Source organism: Malania oleifera, chromosome 2, assembly GCF_029873635.1.
Source record: "Malania oleifera isolate guangnan ecotype guangnan chromosome 2, ASM2987363v1, whole genome shotgun sequence".
Lineage (NCBI taxonomy): Eukaryota > Viridiplantae > Streptophyta > Magnoliopsida > Santalales > Ximeniaceae > Malania > Malania oleifera.
The window spans coordinates 133634582-133651447 of record NC_080418.1 but is presented as its reverse complement, the minus strand read 5'-3'; the positions used below and the strand labels follow the sequence as shown (position 1 = coordinate 133651447).

At 35.4% G+C, this 16866-nt stretch overlaps 1 protein-coding gene across 1 annotated transcript; it reads right to left on the bottom strand.

Moving 5' to 3' along the window:
* Positions 1-458: 458 nt before the first annotated feature.
* LOC131147834 (adoMet-dependent rRNA methyltransferase spb1) lies at positions 459-16483 on the bottom strand. Its single transcript, XM_058097439.1, has 12 exons — positions 16089-16483; positions 14567-15076; positions 8304-8351; positions 8062-8217; positions 7869-7915; positions 7419-7575; positions 7276-7337; positions 6051-6237; positions 5757-5846; positions 4554-4693; positions 4331-4457; positions 459-1699 (listed from the first exon to the last, which is right to left on the bottom strand). Exons 2-12 carry the CDS (start codon positions 15038-15040, stop codon positions 692-694), a joined length of 2496 nt encoding a protein of 831 aa, XP_057953422.1. The 5' UTR covers positions 15041-15076; positions 16089-16483; the 3' UTR covers positions 459-691.
* Positions 16484-16866: the final 383 nt, after the last annotated feature.

Below are 16866 nucleotides of genomic sequence, written 5' to 3'. Positions count from 1 at the left end.
TTTCAATTTGTACTTAAGAAGATTTAAATAAATTTAAATACATTATATTACATTTTATCCAAATCTATGACCCCTACAAATTTAGCATTTGCAAAAATTCTTCTTTAAAAAACCACCTTTTCATACTGATTATTAAAAACTAGAAAAAGAAAGTGAATGCTACAAAAAATTAATAAAAAAAATATTCAATTTTATTAGTTTTTAAATTCCTTTAAACTTTTAATCACATTCAAAAAATTAAAAACTTTCTTCATAACATTTTGCATTAAAAAAAAAAAATTTGATGAAATGTGAATTTTTTCTTATTTTATTTACATTTTGATTTCTTACATAAAATTCATCATCCAAATGGAGCTTCAATACCTAGTATAATTTTCCTATTGTCTAGTGCAGGCTATTGTTTATCAGGATGGAATGGTCAGCCAAAATGTACCTAGAATTTACGAGGTAGACATAAGTTTAATTTGTGATGTAATGATTTGAAATATTATTTAGACTTTTTAACATAAATATACTAATATACCCAGAGATCAATTCAAACAACCCAAATGACAACTAGAATGACACTCAGAAGGACAAGGTTAAATTGCTACCACAGTAAACGCAGCCACCAGCAGACAACTTGGACAAATTACCTCAAAATTTTAAGCCCAAAGGCAATAAAACCTTAGAAGACCAAAACTTCAGTGGCTCAGTCACGCATGCCCATTTTCTTTCCTTTGTTTGCCTTCTTCCCTTTATTCGACCCCTTACCTTTCTGTGCCTTGGCATTCTTTCCCTTCTTCAAACCACCTTTTCCTTGCTTTCCTGATCCTTGAGACCTTGCGTCCTTCTTCATCCGCCGATCAACAAGAACTTTCCCTTTTCCTGCTTTGACTTGTACCCCTTTCTTCGCAACCACATATTCCTTTTTAGGCCTTTTGGGTGCCGCCTTCTTGTATAATTTTTCGATTAACTTTCCCTTTGAACGATCAGAAATGTCTGCTTGGTCTGATATATTGTTTGCCTTCTTCCGAACCTTCTCGAGCTTTCTCATGGCATCCCGCTTCTTTCGGGCTTTGGCCTCTGCCACCTTCTTAGCAGGTCGTGCATCAATTTCTTTAAACTCTGCCCTCATTGCAGCGATCTCTTCTTTTGTAACGGGCTTAATTGGCTGCCGGTGCCTCTTTTCCTCTTCCATGAACCATCGAGGCAAGCCCTCGTCATCAAACATGTACTTGTTATAGGCATCATCAAGAATCTGCTCCCTTTGTTTCTTCCTTAGCATCTTCTTTGCGCAAGCCAATATTTCAGCTTTTGTGTCAACATCTTCATCCTCTGATTCATCTGAGGATGAGTCATCGCTTGAGTCTGTTGCTGGAGCAGGGACAATTTCAAAGTCATCATCTGGCATAGAAGGTTGAGCTTGAGCTAAATTTAACTCTGCAGAATGCTTTGCAGTTTTCTCCTTCACTTTCTTTGCATTTGAGGGCTGCTTTTCCTCCTTTTTATCCAGCCCCATTTCATCTTCTCTCTCATTCTTCCCTAAATCCACTTCTGCCACTTTGGCAAAGATATCTTGACTAAACCACTTAGCTGTAATCTCATCTCGAGTTGGTACTTCCTCAGCAAGTGGCACCATGAGAGGATTTGCTTCATGATCACTCTGACCATTGTCTGAATTGTGATCAGAATTAATAATGTCATCATCATCACCACCCTGCACAGCCAAGGGAAAAAACACAATCTATAATGGCAAACAAATTTCCACAATAAAAAAATAAAATAAAATAGTGTCAACATCATACTTTCACAGTAAGAGAGGAGTCAAGCCAGTCTTCAACAATTTTAACACCATGGATAATGGAGAAGAATGTGCAAGATAAGACTCAAAAGTGTACTTACAATAGAGGACATCATATCTTCGAAAACAGATTTTTTGTTGCAGGGTTTTTTTAGGTTTGTTTGGAGTTGGGAAAAGAAAATACACATAAGACACATATATACAAACTTTGACCAGACAAGCTTTACTATTTTACACCTCTATAAAATACATTTAAGAAGTCTCGCGCAACAATAGTTAAAACTTGTGACTTTAATGTCAGCAATCCTAAATTTAATCTTGAAAAAGGGGTATAGGATGGAAGGTAGCTCATCTTGTGAAGCCCAAGCCCAGGGCATTGGGTTACACATCATTCTTGTTATTTGTGCCCAAAAGAATAAAATAAAATATATTAAGACCCAGTTCAATCCTCTATGGGTGCGCTAAAGGGCAAGTGCTAGTGTGGTTTTCATTAGGGGGAGGGGATGTTGGTTGTGAGAGGTGGGTGGGTTTTTGTGTTAATATATAAGACACGTAATTGGGCAGAGTAAACTTGGAGCCCAAGTTTTGTCAAAATACATTGACCTATGTTTGGGAGCCACTTTGGATTTGAATTTGTATAGATTTAAACAAAATTTAATATAAAATTATTATTTTTATTTCAAAATTCACACAAATCCAAATTTAAGACCTAATCCATGTTTCCTAAGGCAGGATGTCCATAAAAACAAAGAAAAGGACAACTGTAAAGACTTATTATTCACAAGAAAGACCCATTCCAAGGCACTGAAATTACTAGAATACCCTTGGAGTGCAACAACTCAAAACTGACAATCTATAACCAATGTTAAGAAGCCAGTTCAGTTGGAATATTGTGGCAAGGAGTTGTTTTCTCTTTCCTCTTTCCATGCACCTATATTGTCATACCCTATCAAATTATTTTTCTTTTAAAAAAATTTTGTTTCGAAGGATTTTCTCCCTTAAAAATCTTACTTTATCTTGAGTGGTCAAACCGGTTAATGGGGCAATTAGATTATGGGTCAGTGTTAAATATGTTCGAACTCAACTCATTTCATAAATCAGTGAATAAACACAGATGCTTAAGTTCAATTAATTGGCCATAGTGAGTTACAAATAAGTACTCATTATCAAATTAAAATAAATTTATTTATTTATATTTTTTTCCTTTCTTATGCAAATGTAGGTAAGTTAGATACAGCTCCTATAGAAAATAAGATAAGAGAGGGACGAGTGATATGAACACTTGCAACGTAGCCACATAATGCACCAGTGAGGAAGAGTGGATTAATTACTATGAGGGGCAATAGAAGGGGCAGGCGTAGACCTAAATTAACTTAATAGGAGATAGTGAATAAGGATTTAATATCCCTGAATCTATCAAAAGAAATGATCCATGATCACATAAATTGGCGAAAAATGATTCATATAATCGACCCCACCTAATGGGACTTTAACTTTGAACTAAAAAGGAATGAACAAATTTCCACTTAATTCATATCATTCCTTCAATTTGTTCAAAGTAAAGGATGAGGGCTTATCTGACTATATTCCCTGAATGCTTAGGATTCTAGTTCGGTTAACCGAACTTGGAACCAAGCACTCAAACCTCGGACATTTAGCTACTGACTTTGATTCAGCCAACCGGTCCTCAATTTAGGCACCCAAATTTTAGAAGGAAAAGGATGTGTTTCACAAAGTTTGCAGACATGGTAATAGGTGCAAATCCTACCATCCGATTGCACCATTAGCTATCATCCAGAGAAAGCTAACGTGATAGCTGATGCGTTGAGTCGAAAGTCAGAGCATGCGTCAAGCTTGGTTTTGTTGTTGTATGTTAATGTATTTAAGTAGAACTGTGGAAGAATATTGAACTCTCTTTCCATACTCTCTGGTAGTGATGAATGAGCCAAATAGCCAATGAGTGAGGATTAACAAATCCGAATTTAAGTCAACCCATCCATAAATGAGTGAACACAATATATGTCAATCGACACAATTAACCAGTGTTGAAAATGGATACCCCCACAGTAATAAATTCATTTAATGAATTTTTCTCAACACTTAATATTTAATTGGAAAATAAGAGTACTGCAACCATTGGTGCATTTTATCAGCTATTTTATTATTATTAACAAATCTATGCTTGTCATTGCAATACTCATTAAATTATAAATTGTTTGCTCTGTTCTTTTTTTTTCACAAGCCTTTTTTAGTTGATCATGTGACCTACAATAATCTAAAGAGTAGTCTTGTAAAGAAAAATATAAATTAAAGGCGTTGTCAATATTTTTGTAATGTGTGTTAATATTAATGATTCCATGTTCATGCTAATCATCCACGCACTTTTATTTGCAAATTATCATCATATTAATATTTGTTAAATTCATTGAAAAAATTCAATATTTATTCGCTTTGCTGCGAAGTGCCCGTACTTATTGCTAGTCTTAATTAAAATCAGGCTTATAGTCATCACTTGTTTTAGTTAGGCATTTTACAAAAAAATTATACCTCCAAAAGTTGCCCATCTTCAGAATAGCTTTCCTTTGCACGCTTTCGCTGCTTTGTACTGCCATTCTTTTTAGCCATATAATGTTCATAAGCCTTATCAAGAATCTCTTCCAGCTGATCATTATATCTAGAATTCAAAAGCATCATTTAAATATCCAAGCACACAACTTTAGTGAATATTATCATCAAGCAGAAGAATGATGAAAAGATAAAAAAGATAAACCTCTTGCACTCTTCATCAGAGTCCATGTCACTGGGTGAATGTTCTTCAGTTTCCTCACAGACTTCTTCACTTCCACTGTTCTCAAATTCACCATCCTCATCATGTTCTGTGGAATCAAAAGCTACTAGATCTTTCTTGCCCTGAGAAGCAAAATTACGAATGCGAAAAGTAAAGATGATGCCAACACACACAAGCATATAAATGGTGTAAACATGTTGTACACATGAAAGAAAAGTCCCAAACCCTCCGCTATGCATACAATTCAGAAAATCAAAAAAGCAAACTCCTGTTAAACACCATATCCTTCAAAAACAATATAAATGTATAAAGTTAAACAGGTACACAAGGAACAAAATTTTTAGCCTCCCTAGAGGAATCTCTAGATTCCTAAAGATTCTCCTATTTTTGCTCTTTCAAAATACACTGCAAAAAACCAGACAGACTATTGTTCACATATTCTTGGTTCTTATTAAGGCAAAAGCAGTTCTCCAATTTACAAGAATATCCATCACAGTTTTCAAGCACAACCCCGTTGATGTAGGGTAGGAAGCTAGTTAGGCTTATATTTATGCAGGGGTTGATCTGTAAATAGGTGTTTTAGGCAGTATGATGCAATTTTCTTAATTTTAGTTTCCCATGTACATTAGTGGGCCGTACTGTTGTAAGGAGGTTGGTTATTTTTTAAAGCTAAATTGGAAGTTAAAATGTGTTTTTCCCCCAGTTTATCTTCTTATTCCTTCTTTCTCCTCTTTCTCCTTTCTTGATTCTACATCATCCATAAAAATCCAATGCAAAAGGAATCTCCAAAAAAGGCCAGAATACCAGGCAAGATACCATGAAGTGGTAGTCTTTTACACATGATACATTGATTGGGCATTGCCCTAACCTAGTTAATAAACACCTCTACCTTTAGAATCTTGTCCTTTGACAACTAACCACCAAAATGTGACTTTTGAATGTGCAGTTCATTTCCAAACCACCTAGTGGAAAGAGAGAGAGATCCAATACAGTCGAACCATTGCCCCCAAGCTCCAACACCAGATCTTCCTTCCAAAAAAGGAAAAGAAAAGGAAGAAGAAAATGGGAACAAGGCTACCCAAGCCCCTGCAATGAATTTGACTTGAAACGTAATCAAATGCAAAATTAAAACCAGTTCTGTTGCAAAAGCATGACTAAAAAGAGCAAAGGAAAGTGACAGCAAACCTTGATAGAAGAAAGAGAAAACAACTCAAGGTCAATATAACCATCATCCAGAGCATCTACTTGCATCCCTGTCGCCTTTCTTGCCTTGTCCTAAGAAATAGGAAACATAATGCAGTGACAAATCAGCCAAAATTATAAAGAGAAAAAAAGTAGAAGCATGCCACGATATCGTTTAAAACAAACAAATGAAATTTAGTTTTTCTTTTAGAATCAAATAAAACGCAACAATTCTTCTGTGTGCATGGTGCATGCATGCACGGATGCTTATAGAGAAAGTGTCCTAAACAAGCTAACCTTGGCTCGTCTTTTAGCAAGAAGCTTCTTTTCTCGTTTCTTCTTGCGCTCCATAGCATATGTCAACTCCTCCATTTCATTCAACATTCTCTCATCCTCGTCGACCTCATTCTCATTTTCAACCTTTGTGGCAGAAGAATTAGCCTTTTGTGCTGGACACAGAGCCTTTCTTATATTTGTCCGCCACCTAGATGTAAAAAAAACATTATATATGATAACTTGTGGAAAAGAATTTGAGTAAATTTAATGCCAAATGGATATGATAAAGCATAGCACTAAGTAGAGGAGAAGAGTGTTTACAGTGCATTATTAACTGTTCTGTCACGAATGGAACCGAATATCTTCAACAACCTTTGTTTCTTTTGAGAAATGTTACAGTTTCAAGTAATATAAATAACTTTGTATCACAGGATCCCAATCCATCATTCAGTTGCACCAGCATAGGAATCTAAAGTCCCAAAACTAGCTAAATAAAAGTTATCAAATCAAAGGTCACAGGGTCCCTGAATGCAGGCCTCAAGTATGGGCACAAACTTAAGGCAGTTATACAAACTTAAAACCACTTTAATTACAAGTACCAAACTCCTACACAAAACAAAAATTATTCTAAGAAGAAAGGGCAAGAGAAGGTAATTTACCCAAATAAGCTAACTATGTGCAATTGCAAACTGACCTCCTTCCAAACAAACAAAAAGGGGAAGAGAGAGAGAGAGAGAGAGAGAGAGAGAGAGAGAATCATGCACATTAAAGTGCCAAAACCCAAACCTGCATTATGAAGCTCCAAAATCATGACCCCAAGACCAATTATTTTGCATGCAATCGCATTGAGCAAAAGGATTGGAGCCCCAATGCAATTTGACAGCCACAATACCATTGTGAAATTTGTCGTAGGCATTGTCCACAAACAATGGGGCATCTGCCTAACCACCGGCTTCTTCTTTCTTATGAGACTTCTCCTTATTCTCATCTGGTTCAAGACTCACATGTAGGGTCTTCAACCTTGTCTTCTGTATCCCTTACTATCATGCCTAACCCACTTATGTTATGTTGACCCCTCGCTCTCTTATAAGAATATAGCACATGCAAAAATGCACAAATACGAATCCACCACAATCCCCATGGCCAAATAAATAAATAAATGCACAAAATAATAAAAGTAATTTATAACTAGATAAATAAGAAGTACTGAAACTACAGAAACAGCGATTAGTCTGAAATTCCTTACTTAAAAAGATGTTTGAAGTCTTGATTTCCCAAAACACCTAGATCGTCACAAAGAATTTTGATCTGGCAACAACATAGCATACAGACCAGTTAAAACTTCGATAGAAGGACAATAAAGGATACACCAACAAACAAGAAAGATACCTCTTCTGTTGTCAAATCATGATCCTTTATAGGCAAACAAGCTGGATCCTCAAAGGTTATAGAAGTAACTGAATGGAGGAGCTCTAGAGGAGTCTCAGACCAAACAAAATCTGCAGCTGAACATACTTTTCTCAAAGTTGTGTCTCCATCTTCATACCTGTAATGAGAACCTATCAGCAACAGTAATAAAATATAGCCCCAATTATAGGTAAAAAAAAAAAATTTTACATGCATACAAACAACCTATAAATGTGAAAGTTGTAGCTCACCGGTTGTATCATAAAGTAAAATAATGAACAGAGCATAAAGCGAATAAAAATCTTATTGAACTGTTTGTTCATAAAAAGAAGCAAAGAAAACCATCACATCCCTACTAATTGGATTTATGATGCACAAATAATGTTGTCAAGTGGAATGACAAAATCTAGGAGATCAATCAAAAGTTATTACCCATCACGGTGTCTCTTCTGCTTTGTTGGTCTCTGTATATCCACCACCTATAGACAGAAAATTAAAATTAAAAACAGAGAACTGAATATCAAATGCACCATAAGAACTCAAAAAAAAAAAAAAACAACGTTTGAAAATAGAATTTCAGAAAAAGAATATAATCAATATTTTCCAGATAGAAGTATTGAACTACCTTTCTGGTTTTGTCACCACCCTGAAATAGATGCTTCACATCAAGAAGACGTGAATCAATCTTTGCTGGGGCCTTGTACTTAAGTCCTAAAACATAAATCTCCGCAGATTCCTTACGACTAGCTGATGGTTTAACAACCTCAACCTTTTCAAATAACTGCAAACCAAATTCCAGAATCAGAAGCACCGTCCATCTACAGAAATCTGACTAGGATACTTTACTAAAGAACAGAGAAATGTCACCTGGTTAAGGCAATAGCGAACAGAATTGTAATCTTGTGACCTGAATACCTACAAGAATACAATAAATTAGCTCTTCATATTCAATGTATAACTACCCAATGATAAACAACAAAACAATGAGAAATATGGAGATAAGAAATGCTTGATACGAAAGAGACACGAGTATAGGGACCATTTGAGCTGCAGATTGTAATGCTCATAGAGAGGCATATTTCAAATATAGAGGACTGAGAGTCCCCAACAGTCAACGACTTGATCATATACTTCTATAAACCATACGAGCACGTCCTCTGTCAAACCCCACCATGCTAACTTTAATCAATAAAATCATTTAACTGGAAATTTAGGAATACTATACCTACACCCATTTCTCCTATGTACTTCCCATTCCACTTTTTTTTTATAGCTAAAGGAAGCTATACTGGAGAGGCATCAAGGAAATGCCAGCCAACGGTGTACACCAAATCAAGCACCCTGAGGGGTGTCACACAACATGTCAACATCAAAATCATTAAGAAGAGTCCTATTATGCCAGCTGTTGACGGCAGTAAACCAGTGTTCTTTGCTGATTTGGATTGTCGAGGATGAATTTTTTAACACTCACCTATTCCTTCTTTCCAAGCACACCAGAAATTTACAAGGGGAATGAGGGGCAAAGCCTTTCTATTTGCCTTCATGGCCCAAATCAGTTCCCTTCCAATAGAGTTAGGGATAACCCACCTTCGTCCAATCAGAGTCAGCCCCGTACTCCAGAGACTCCTTGTCCAAGCACAGTGAAGAAGGATGTGCTCAACTGATTTGGCTTCAACAATGCAAAGGGAACATCTATTGACAATTGAAAGACCCCTTCTCTGCAAGTTATCCATGGTCAAAATCTTATTATGGGTTGGTTCCCAAGCAAAGAAGGCATATTTTTGTGAGGGGTTTTTTCCATTCCACTTTAATATGTGAAAATTTGTGGGCAACATAATCATCCTCTAGATGAAAAAACTAATCATTGCGCACTGCACAGGTCACTAATTTCTTAGAATCTCTGTAACTTAATTCACAGACCAATACCAAGTGGATGCACACAATCCATTATTATTTTTACCACATTAAGATCAGTAAAGCCTCCATCAAATTAAATTTTCACATTCTACCCAAACAGTATGTAAATCCATGAATTTCCTAATTATCATTACATCCATGAAATTTCTCTTAAATTTTTCAGAGGAATGAAATCAAAGCAGTGAAAGATTTTTTTATAAATTTTGAGATATTGACAGGCTCATCGTTCTACTCTTCAGACTTCCATTTCGGTGAGATTTGGAGTACAATCAACACCAAGAAACCTCAGGTCAATCCTCAGCTAAGCTGCCTATTACTTGAATCTTGAATTTGGATTGAAAAATTCTTGCAATCTTGTTTTCATTATTGGCGTTTAATTTCTGATGTCAAAGAGTACTTACTGTGATATTTTCTAGTCGGTTTTCTTGAATTTAGATTGAAAAATTCTTGCAATCCTTCGTCGCTTCAATATTCTTCAATTGATTTTTCATTAGCAGCATCAAATTTCCAACACCAAAGGATACTTACTATAGTATTTTCAATCAATTGTTATTGCCATTTAGTTTCAGCCACGGGTGAGATCTTCTCCTCTCTTGTTATTTCTTTTCTTAATATTATTATTATTTTTCCAATAGTTGGTTAGTAGTGTAGATTTTGTGTTTATGATTTGTAGGCTTCATATACACATTTTTGTGTTCTCCATTTGCAAATCTTGGAGTATACAAACTTTTTCAAAAAATGTACTATTGCACTTTTTTTTAGTTACTTTAGCTTGGATTCACACCCAAACTTGTATGCTTCAGATTTTTAAATGCATTTTGTTGTTTGTGTGGTTTATACTGATCTTAGGGTATGTTTTAGAAAATTGTCTATGTTAAATAAGTCTACATAAAAAAAACACTCTTAACTTGTACATCATCTATGTAACACAAATTGTACAGGCATCTCTGGTCCCAAGCACGGCTAAAGGAGCAAGGTCGTGTTAGGTAGCTGACTGCCAATGTAAAACTTGGTCAAATTTTATTATCATGAATTCTTACCAAATTCACCTTGATCAAGGGAATAAATCCAATCATTGTAGAAGGGCAAGGGCTAAAAAGCTAGCACAAAAAACTACTACTAGATTAGCAGCTTGGAATATAGGGATACTTCTAGGAAAAAGTAAGGAAATAGTAGAAACAATGTTTAGAAGGAAAATTAACTTAATCTGCCTTTAAGAAACGAAATGGATAAGAGAGCTAGAGAAATTGAAAGGCAAGATTTAAACTTTGGTAAATTGGAAAAGAGAAACATAAAAATGGGGTGAGAATTATTGTAGATAAAGACCTAAAAGATAATATAATAGATGTTAAAAGAATAGGAGATAATTTCATTAAAATCAGGATAGCTCTGGGTCTAGAGATAGTAAATGTCATTAGTGCGTATGCTCCCCAAATAGGTATGGTAGAAAATTTTAAAAGATAACTTTGTGAATATATGAATAGTATTTTACATGCAATACCATCAGGCCATGGATATAGAGATAAAAATGAGGTTGGTAATATAATCTTAGATTTTGTCATGTCTTACAATTTGGTTATACTGAATACTTTATTTATAAAAAAAGAAAAACACTTATAACTTTCAAGAGTGGGCTTAATAAAATCCAAATAGATTTCTTCTTAACTAAGAAGGGGATTGTCTATCTTGTAAGGATTGTAAAGTTACCTCAGATGAAAGTTTGACTACATAACATAGAGTTCTCATATTAGATATATATACTAAAAATTTGAAGAGAAAGAGCAACATAAATCAACACAAGAGGACTAGGTGGTGGAGCTTGAAAGGAGATAATATAGTAAAATTCAAAGATAAAATGATCAAAATGTGTAATTGGACAGTAGGGGGTAAGGTAGATACAATATAGTGAAATTCAAAGATGAAAGTTTGACTACACAACATAGAATTCTCATATTAGATATATATACTAAAAAATTAAAGAGACAAAGTAGCATAAATCAACACAAGAGGACTAGGTGGTGGAGCTTGAAAGGAGATAATATAGTAAAATTCAAAAATAAAATGATCAAAAAGTGTAATTGGACAGTAAGGGATAAGGTAGATGCAATATAGTAAAATTCAAAAATAAAATGACTAACTCTATCGCAAAGGATAGCAGATTTTAGGTGAATCCAAAGGTAGGTCCTCGGATAGTAAAGAAAGTTGATGTGAGATCAAGGACTCCAAAAAACCGTTAAGACAAACAAAAATTGATATAAATATGGCTAAATTGTAGAAATATAAAAATTCTTGAAAAATATAAAGAAACAACAAAAAATACAAAAAAAAAAAAAAGCTATTAGTGAAGTTAAACATAGAGCTTATGATACTTTATATACTACTACACACAAAAGAAGGAGAAAAAAATATTTATAAACTTGCTAGAGTTAGAAAAAGAAAATGCAAAGATTTAGGCAATGTAAAATGTATAAAGGACAAGAATGATAATGTCTTAATTAGAGAAGATGAAATAAAAGAGACGTGGTGAAGATACTTTAATAAATTGTTTAATGAAAACCATAATGAAAGATTGAACTTGGAAGTGACAAATGAGGAGGAGACTAAAAATATAAAATTTATTTGCAAAATTAGAGTCCTTGAAGTTAAGAGGGCGTTAAAAAAGATGAAAAGTGGGTAATCTTTAGGACCAAATAAAATACCAATTGAAGTTTAGAAATGTTTAAGGGATAAAGAAAATATTTGTTTAACTAATCTATTCAACATTAATATAAAAGCCAAGAAAATGTCAGACGAATGGAGGATAACATATTAATATCTTTACACAAGAACAAAAGTGATATTCAAAACTATAATAACTATCATGGAATTAAGATTATGAGTCATACAATGAAATTATGAGAAAGGATAATTGAACAAAGATAAGACTAAAAACAAGAATTTCAGAAGATCAATTCGGTTTTATGCCTAAGAGATCAACAACAGAAGCTATTTATCTTTTAATGAGTTTAATAGAAAAGTTTAGGGGAAAAAAAGTGACTTGCATATGGTTTTTATTGACCTAGAATAAGCATATGATAGAGTATTGAAGAAAGTTCTTTGTTAGGTCTTAGAAAAGAAGGGATTATACAATAGGTATACTAAGATCATTAAAGATATATATTATAGAGTAGTATCTAACGTCAGGACTGTAAGAAGGGAATCTAGAGATTTTCCGATCACGCTAAGTGTACATCAAGGCTCTACTTTGAGTCCTTATCTTTTTTACTTTAGTGATTGATGAACTTACTAGGAATATCTAAAATGATATCCCTTGGTGTATGTTGTTTGCAAATGATATTGTGTTGATTGATGACAATATGAGCGGAGTCAAATCTAAACTAGAACTTTGGAGAGTCACATTAGAGTCTAAAGGTATTAGGATAAATAGGAATAAGACAAAATAAATGAAATGTAATTTCAATAATGTAAGGAATAGTAGTGGAAAGAAGATTAAACTTGATAATCAAGAAATTAATAGCACTAATAGATTTAGATATCTTGGATCTATTATACAAGCGGGAAAAAAAATTGAAGAAGATGTAATAGATAGAATTAAAATAAGTTGAGTAAAATGGAGTGGTGTACCAGGTGTGTTGTGTGATTGTAGACTGCCCTTAAAATTAAAAAGGAAGTTTCATAAAACGGCTATAAGACCCGCTATGCTTTATGTTTAGAATGTTGGCAACTAAGAAACAACATGTACAAAATGTAAAAGTTGTTGAAATGCGAATGTTAAGGTGAAGGAGTGATATAACATTAAAAAATAAAATAAGAAACAAGTTTATACGCAATAGTTTAAGCATAACACCAATCAAAGATAAGATAAGGGAAGGACAACTCAAATGGTTTGGGCATTTGAAAGTTTGAAACGCAGGCCCAATAGAGTGCATGTGAGGAGGAGTGAGTTAACTATTGTTTATGACATGAAAAGAGGTAGGAGTAGGCCAAAAATAACTTAAAACGAGATAGTAAGGAAGGATTTAATAACCCTTAATCTAATAGAGGGAAACATTTCCCCATTTAGTGGGACTTAAGACTTGTTGTTGTAGTAAAAGTTGTTGAAATGTGAACATTAAGGAGAATGAGTGATATAACATTAAAAGATAAAATAAGAAACGAGTATATACAATAATTTAATCATAACACCGATCAAAGATAAGATAAGGGAAGTACAACTTAGATGATTTGGGCATTTGAAGCGCAGGCCCAATACAGCACCTATGAGGAGGAGTGAGTTAGTTATTGCTTATGACATGAAAAGAGGTAACGGTAGGCCTAAATTAACTTACAACGAGATAATAAGGAAGAATTTAATAGCCCTTAATCTAATAGAGGGGAACAACCACTTTAGTGGCACTTAAGACTTCTTCTTTCATTACATCCATCATCTCCCGTACTTAAAATGGCTAGACTCCACAAAAATCCTAGCTCTTTGGACTCCCATTACTGCGCCCATCCACCACCCAATAGAGATCATTGTATATTACAATCATGTTACTCCCAGAAACCAATACCAAACATCCAAATGCTAATAAAAATACAAAAAATCAAATTTAGCATTTTAACCTCAATTTCAATAATATATTCAGAAGAATTCTATATAAATTGATACATTAAATTGGTGGATCTACTTACATTGATCATTTTCTTGGAGGGTTTGGAACAATTTGTTTAGATTATATAGGAGTTGGGTTTGCTTGCCCATAATGGTGAAGGATGTGTTAACTATATCACTTAAGAGGTTTTGGAAGGAATAGAGATGGATCAACTTTGTTGAGATGTGGTCTGGTGGCTGTCTTGTGGGGTATTTGGTTGGTAGGAATGCTCATATTTTCACTGAGAAAAAGATATCTTGGTCTCTGCTCTGAGAAAGGATGCAGTATATGGCCTCACTGTGGGCTTTTGCAGCTGTGATAGAAACGCATTTTTTATGCTTTTGTTTTTTTGGCTTTTTCCTTCCTTAGTTCTTATCTCTTATAGTGAAGATCTCTTATGATCTTATTTTCATATTCTCCCTTCTGCATTAAAATCTATTCTTATTTGGTTAAAAAAAATGATAAAGCAAATTGGATCAAAGCAGAAGTAGATAAATCCAAATAAGCTACATAAAACTGAAGATGATGCCATTATAGTCCACTGGACAAACAGAGAATTAACCAATTCCAATTCAGTACCTTGGTAACAAATGTTCCTTTCCGTGCCAAGAACTCAGTGGCGAGCTTCACAGAATCAATGACAAGCGCGTTCTGGACGGTGGCCTCCTGAGCCCACGCGCCGCCCACATTAGGCGAGCCATCGTGCAAGACAAGGTCGAAGGCGCGGCAGCCATTTTCGTCCATGAGCTTCTTGATGGTGGAGCGGCACTTGGAGTTGGTGATGTCAGCCACGAAGGAGATGGCACCGCGAATAGGGCGGATGGGGACAAGGTCGACGCCAACGATGAAGCTGGCAACGGGCATGCGCTGGACGGCGACCTGCATCCAGCCGCCGGGGGCGGTGCAGAGGTCGAGCGCAGAACGGGCGGTGCTGAGGAAGCTAAACTTGGAGTCGAGCTGAATAAGCTTCCATGCCGCTCGGGATCTGTATCCGTGCTCTTTGGCGAGGTGGTAGTAATTGTCCAACCTGTGCTTCCCCTTCACCTTCCCCATCGCTTTCTCTCTCTAGGGTTTGTTTCTCTCTGGATTCTGTGGGTGTTGAATATGTAAGTAGTTCATCATAAAAATAAAAATAAACCACAGCTTCTCTTAAAATTTATCAACATAGAGCCCCCAGGAGAAAGTAATAATGATATTTAAGAAGAATCAACGAATTTTGGCATAAAAACTATTCCTTGCCACAAGATGTTATTTCAATTTTCAAACCCTAGCAGTACAAAACAACGGTCATACTTTTAAAAACCTATAATTTTTAGCATTAAAATTAGATTTTTCACAAAATGCTTTTATATCCAAAACCTAACAGGCCAACAGTATAAAGTTAAATAATCATGAAACATGAGAATTAAAAATCGTTTTTTTTTCCCAACAACGATTGCAACTCAGAAATCATTCTCCCAAGATCATCACACTCTCTCCCTCTCCCCACACACATCGACATCAAACACAACAAAGATGCAAAAGAGAGAAAAAAAATCCACAAAATAAAAGAGAAAATTATTGATAAAACACAAACCCTAGCCGATTAAACAAATCACGACACAGAGGAGGGGAAACAAGTCAAAAGGTCGTACCGGATTATAAGCCCGAAGGTTTGACGAAGAAGATTAATTTAGAGCTCACTAAATATATACGTTGTATTAGTATTGCAAGTCATCCGGCACATCTTTTACTTGTGTGAGTCTAGATGCTAACTTCACATTATGTGATGATTGGCACAAATTTGAAATCTTATGTGGAGAATCTTTCTTTATAAAATAAGCATATATTTACAATGAAGGGGCAACTTTCATTCTGGTACGAAAACGCTCCTGAATTTTCCTTTAAACCACGAAATTGCCGTAGCCAGTAGAAGGGGCGAGGGACAGAAGACTCATTTGACAAACAGAATGGGAATTTTCCAGAGGGGCGGAGCCGCAGAGGCGCAGAGGGTCTGGTTGGGTTATCATATTGCTTCGCGAAATAGCAAATCGGAGAGGCCAAAAAGTCTGTAGAAGAACTGAAGAAGAAGAAGAAGAAGAAGAAGAAGAAGAATACTTACGAAGGGTATTCTGTAGCAAAAGCTCCTGCTGGTTCGAAGCCTGAAGGGTTGACGACGAACTCACGAAGGCCAGGGCCAAAGGGTCTCCGTCTTTCACTCTCTCCTCTCGTGCTGGCTCTCTGAACAGAGACGCTCGTTAGTCGTCACGCTCGAATGAAGAATCGAATAGGGCAGCAGGCAGCTAGGGCTCGAACTGAATAGGGGCTCGGAGAGGGGCTGAGGCGCTGAGCGGGGCGTGCCGTGTGGGCACTTGGGCAGTGGGCTCACTGGGCTGGCTGGGTTGAAGGGTTTGGCTGTAGCCGAGCTTTCCTGGGTTAATAATGTAAGCGGGTTGGTAGATAACCGCTGGATAAACCCAACCCGATTGCGGGTTGCTAAGGTGTGGAAATGAAAATAAAAAATTATAATCGACTTGTTTAGTAAATAAATAATTATAAGTCGGTTGAAATGGATCGGATACGATTCGAATTAACCAATTTTTATCCAATTTATCAAGTGTCAATTTAGGTGCTCTCAGAGATTTACTGAATCATATGCACAAGTGGCTCTCATTTATTCTTTGATCCTTAATTCTTCACCCAAGTGCTTTGTGTGTTGTGTGTATTGATTTCTTTATGTGACAATGTTGGTTTAATCATAAATTTTTATTCTAAATTTATACTTCCTTGTATGGCATTTTATGTATTATATTATGGATTTTATTTTTGTTTAAAAACAACTTAATTTCAAAGAATTAGTATTAGTGTCCCATGATGAAATATTACATCATAAATTATAG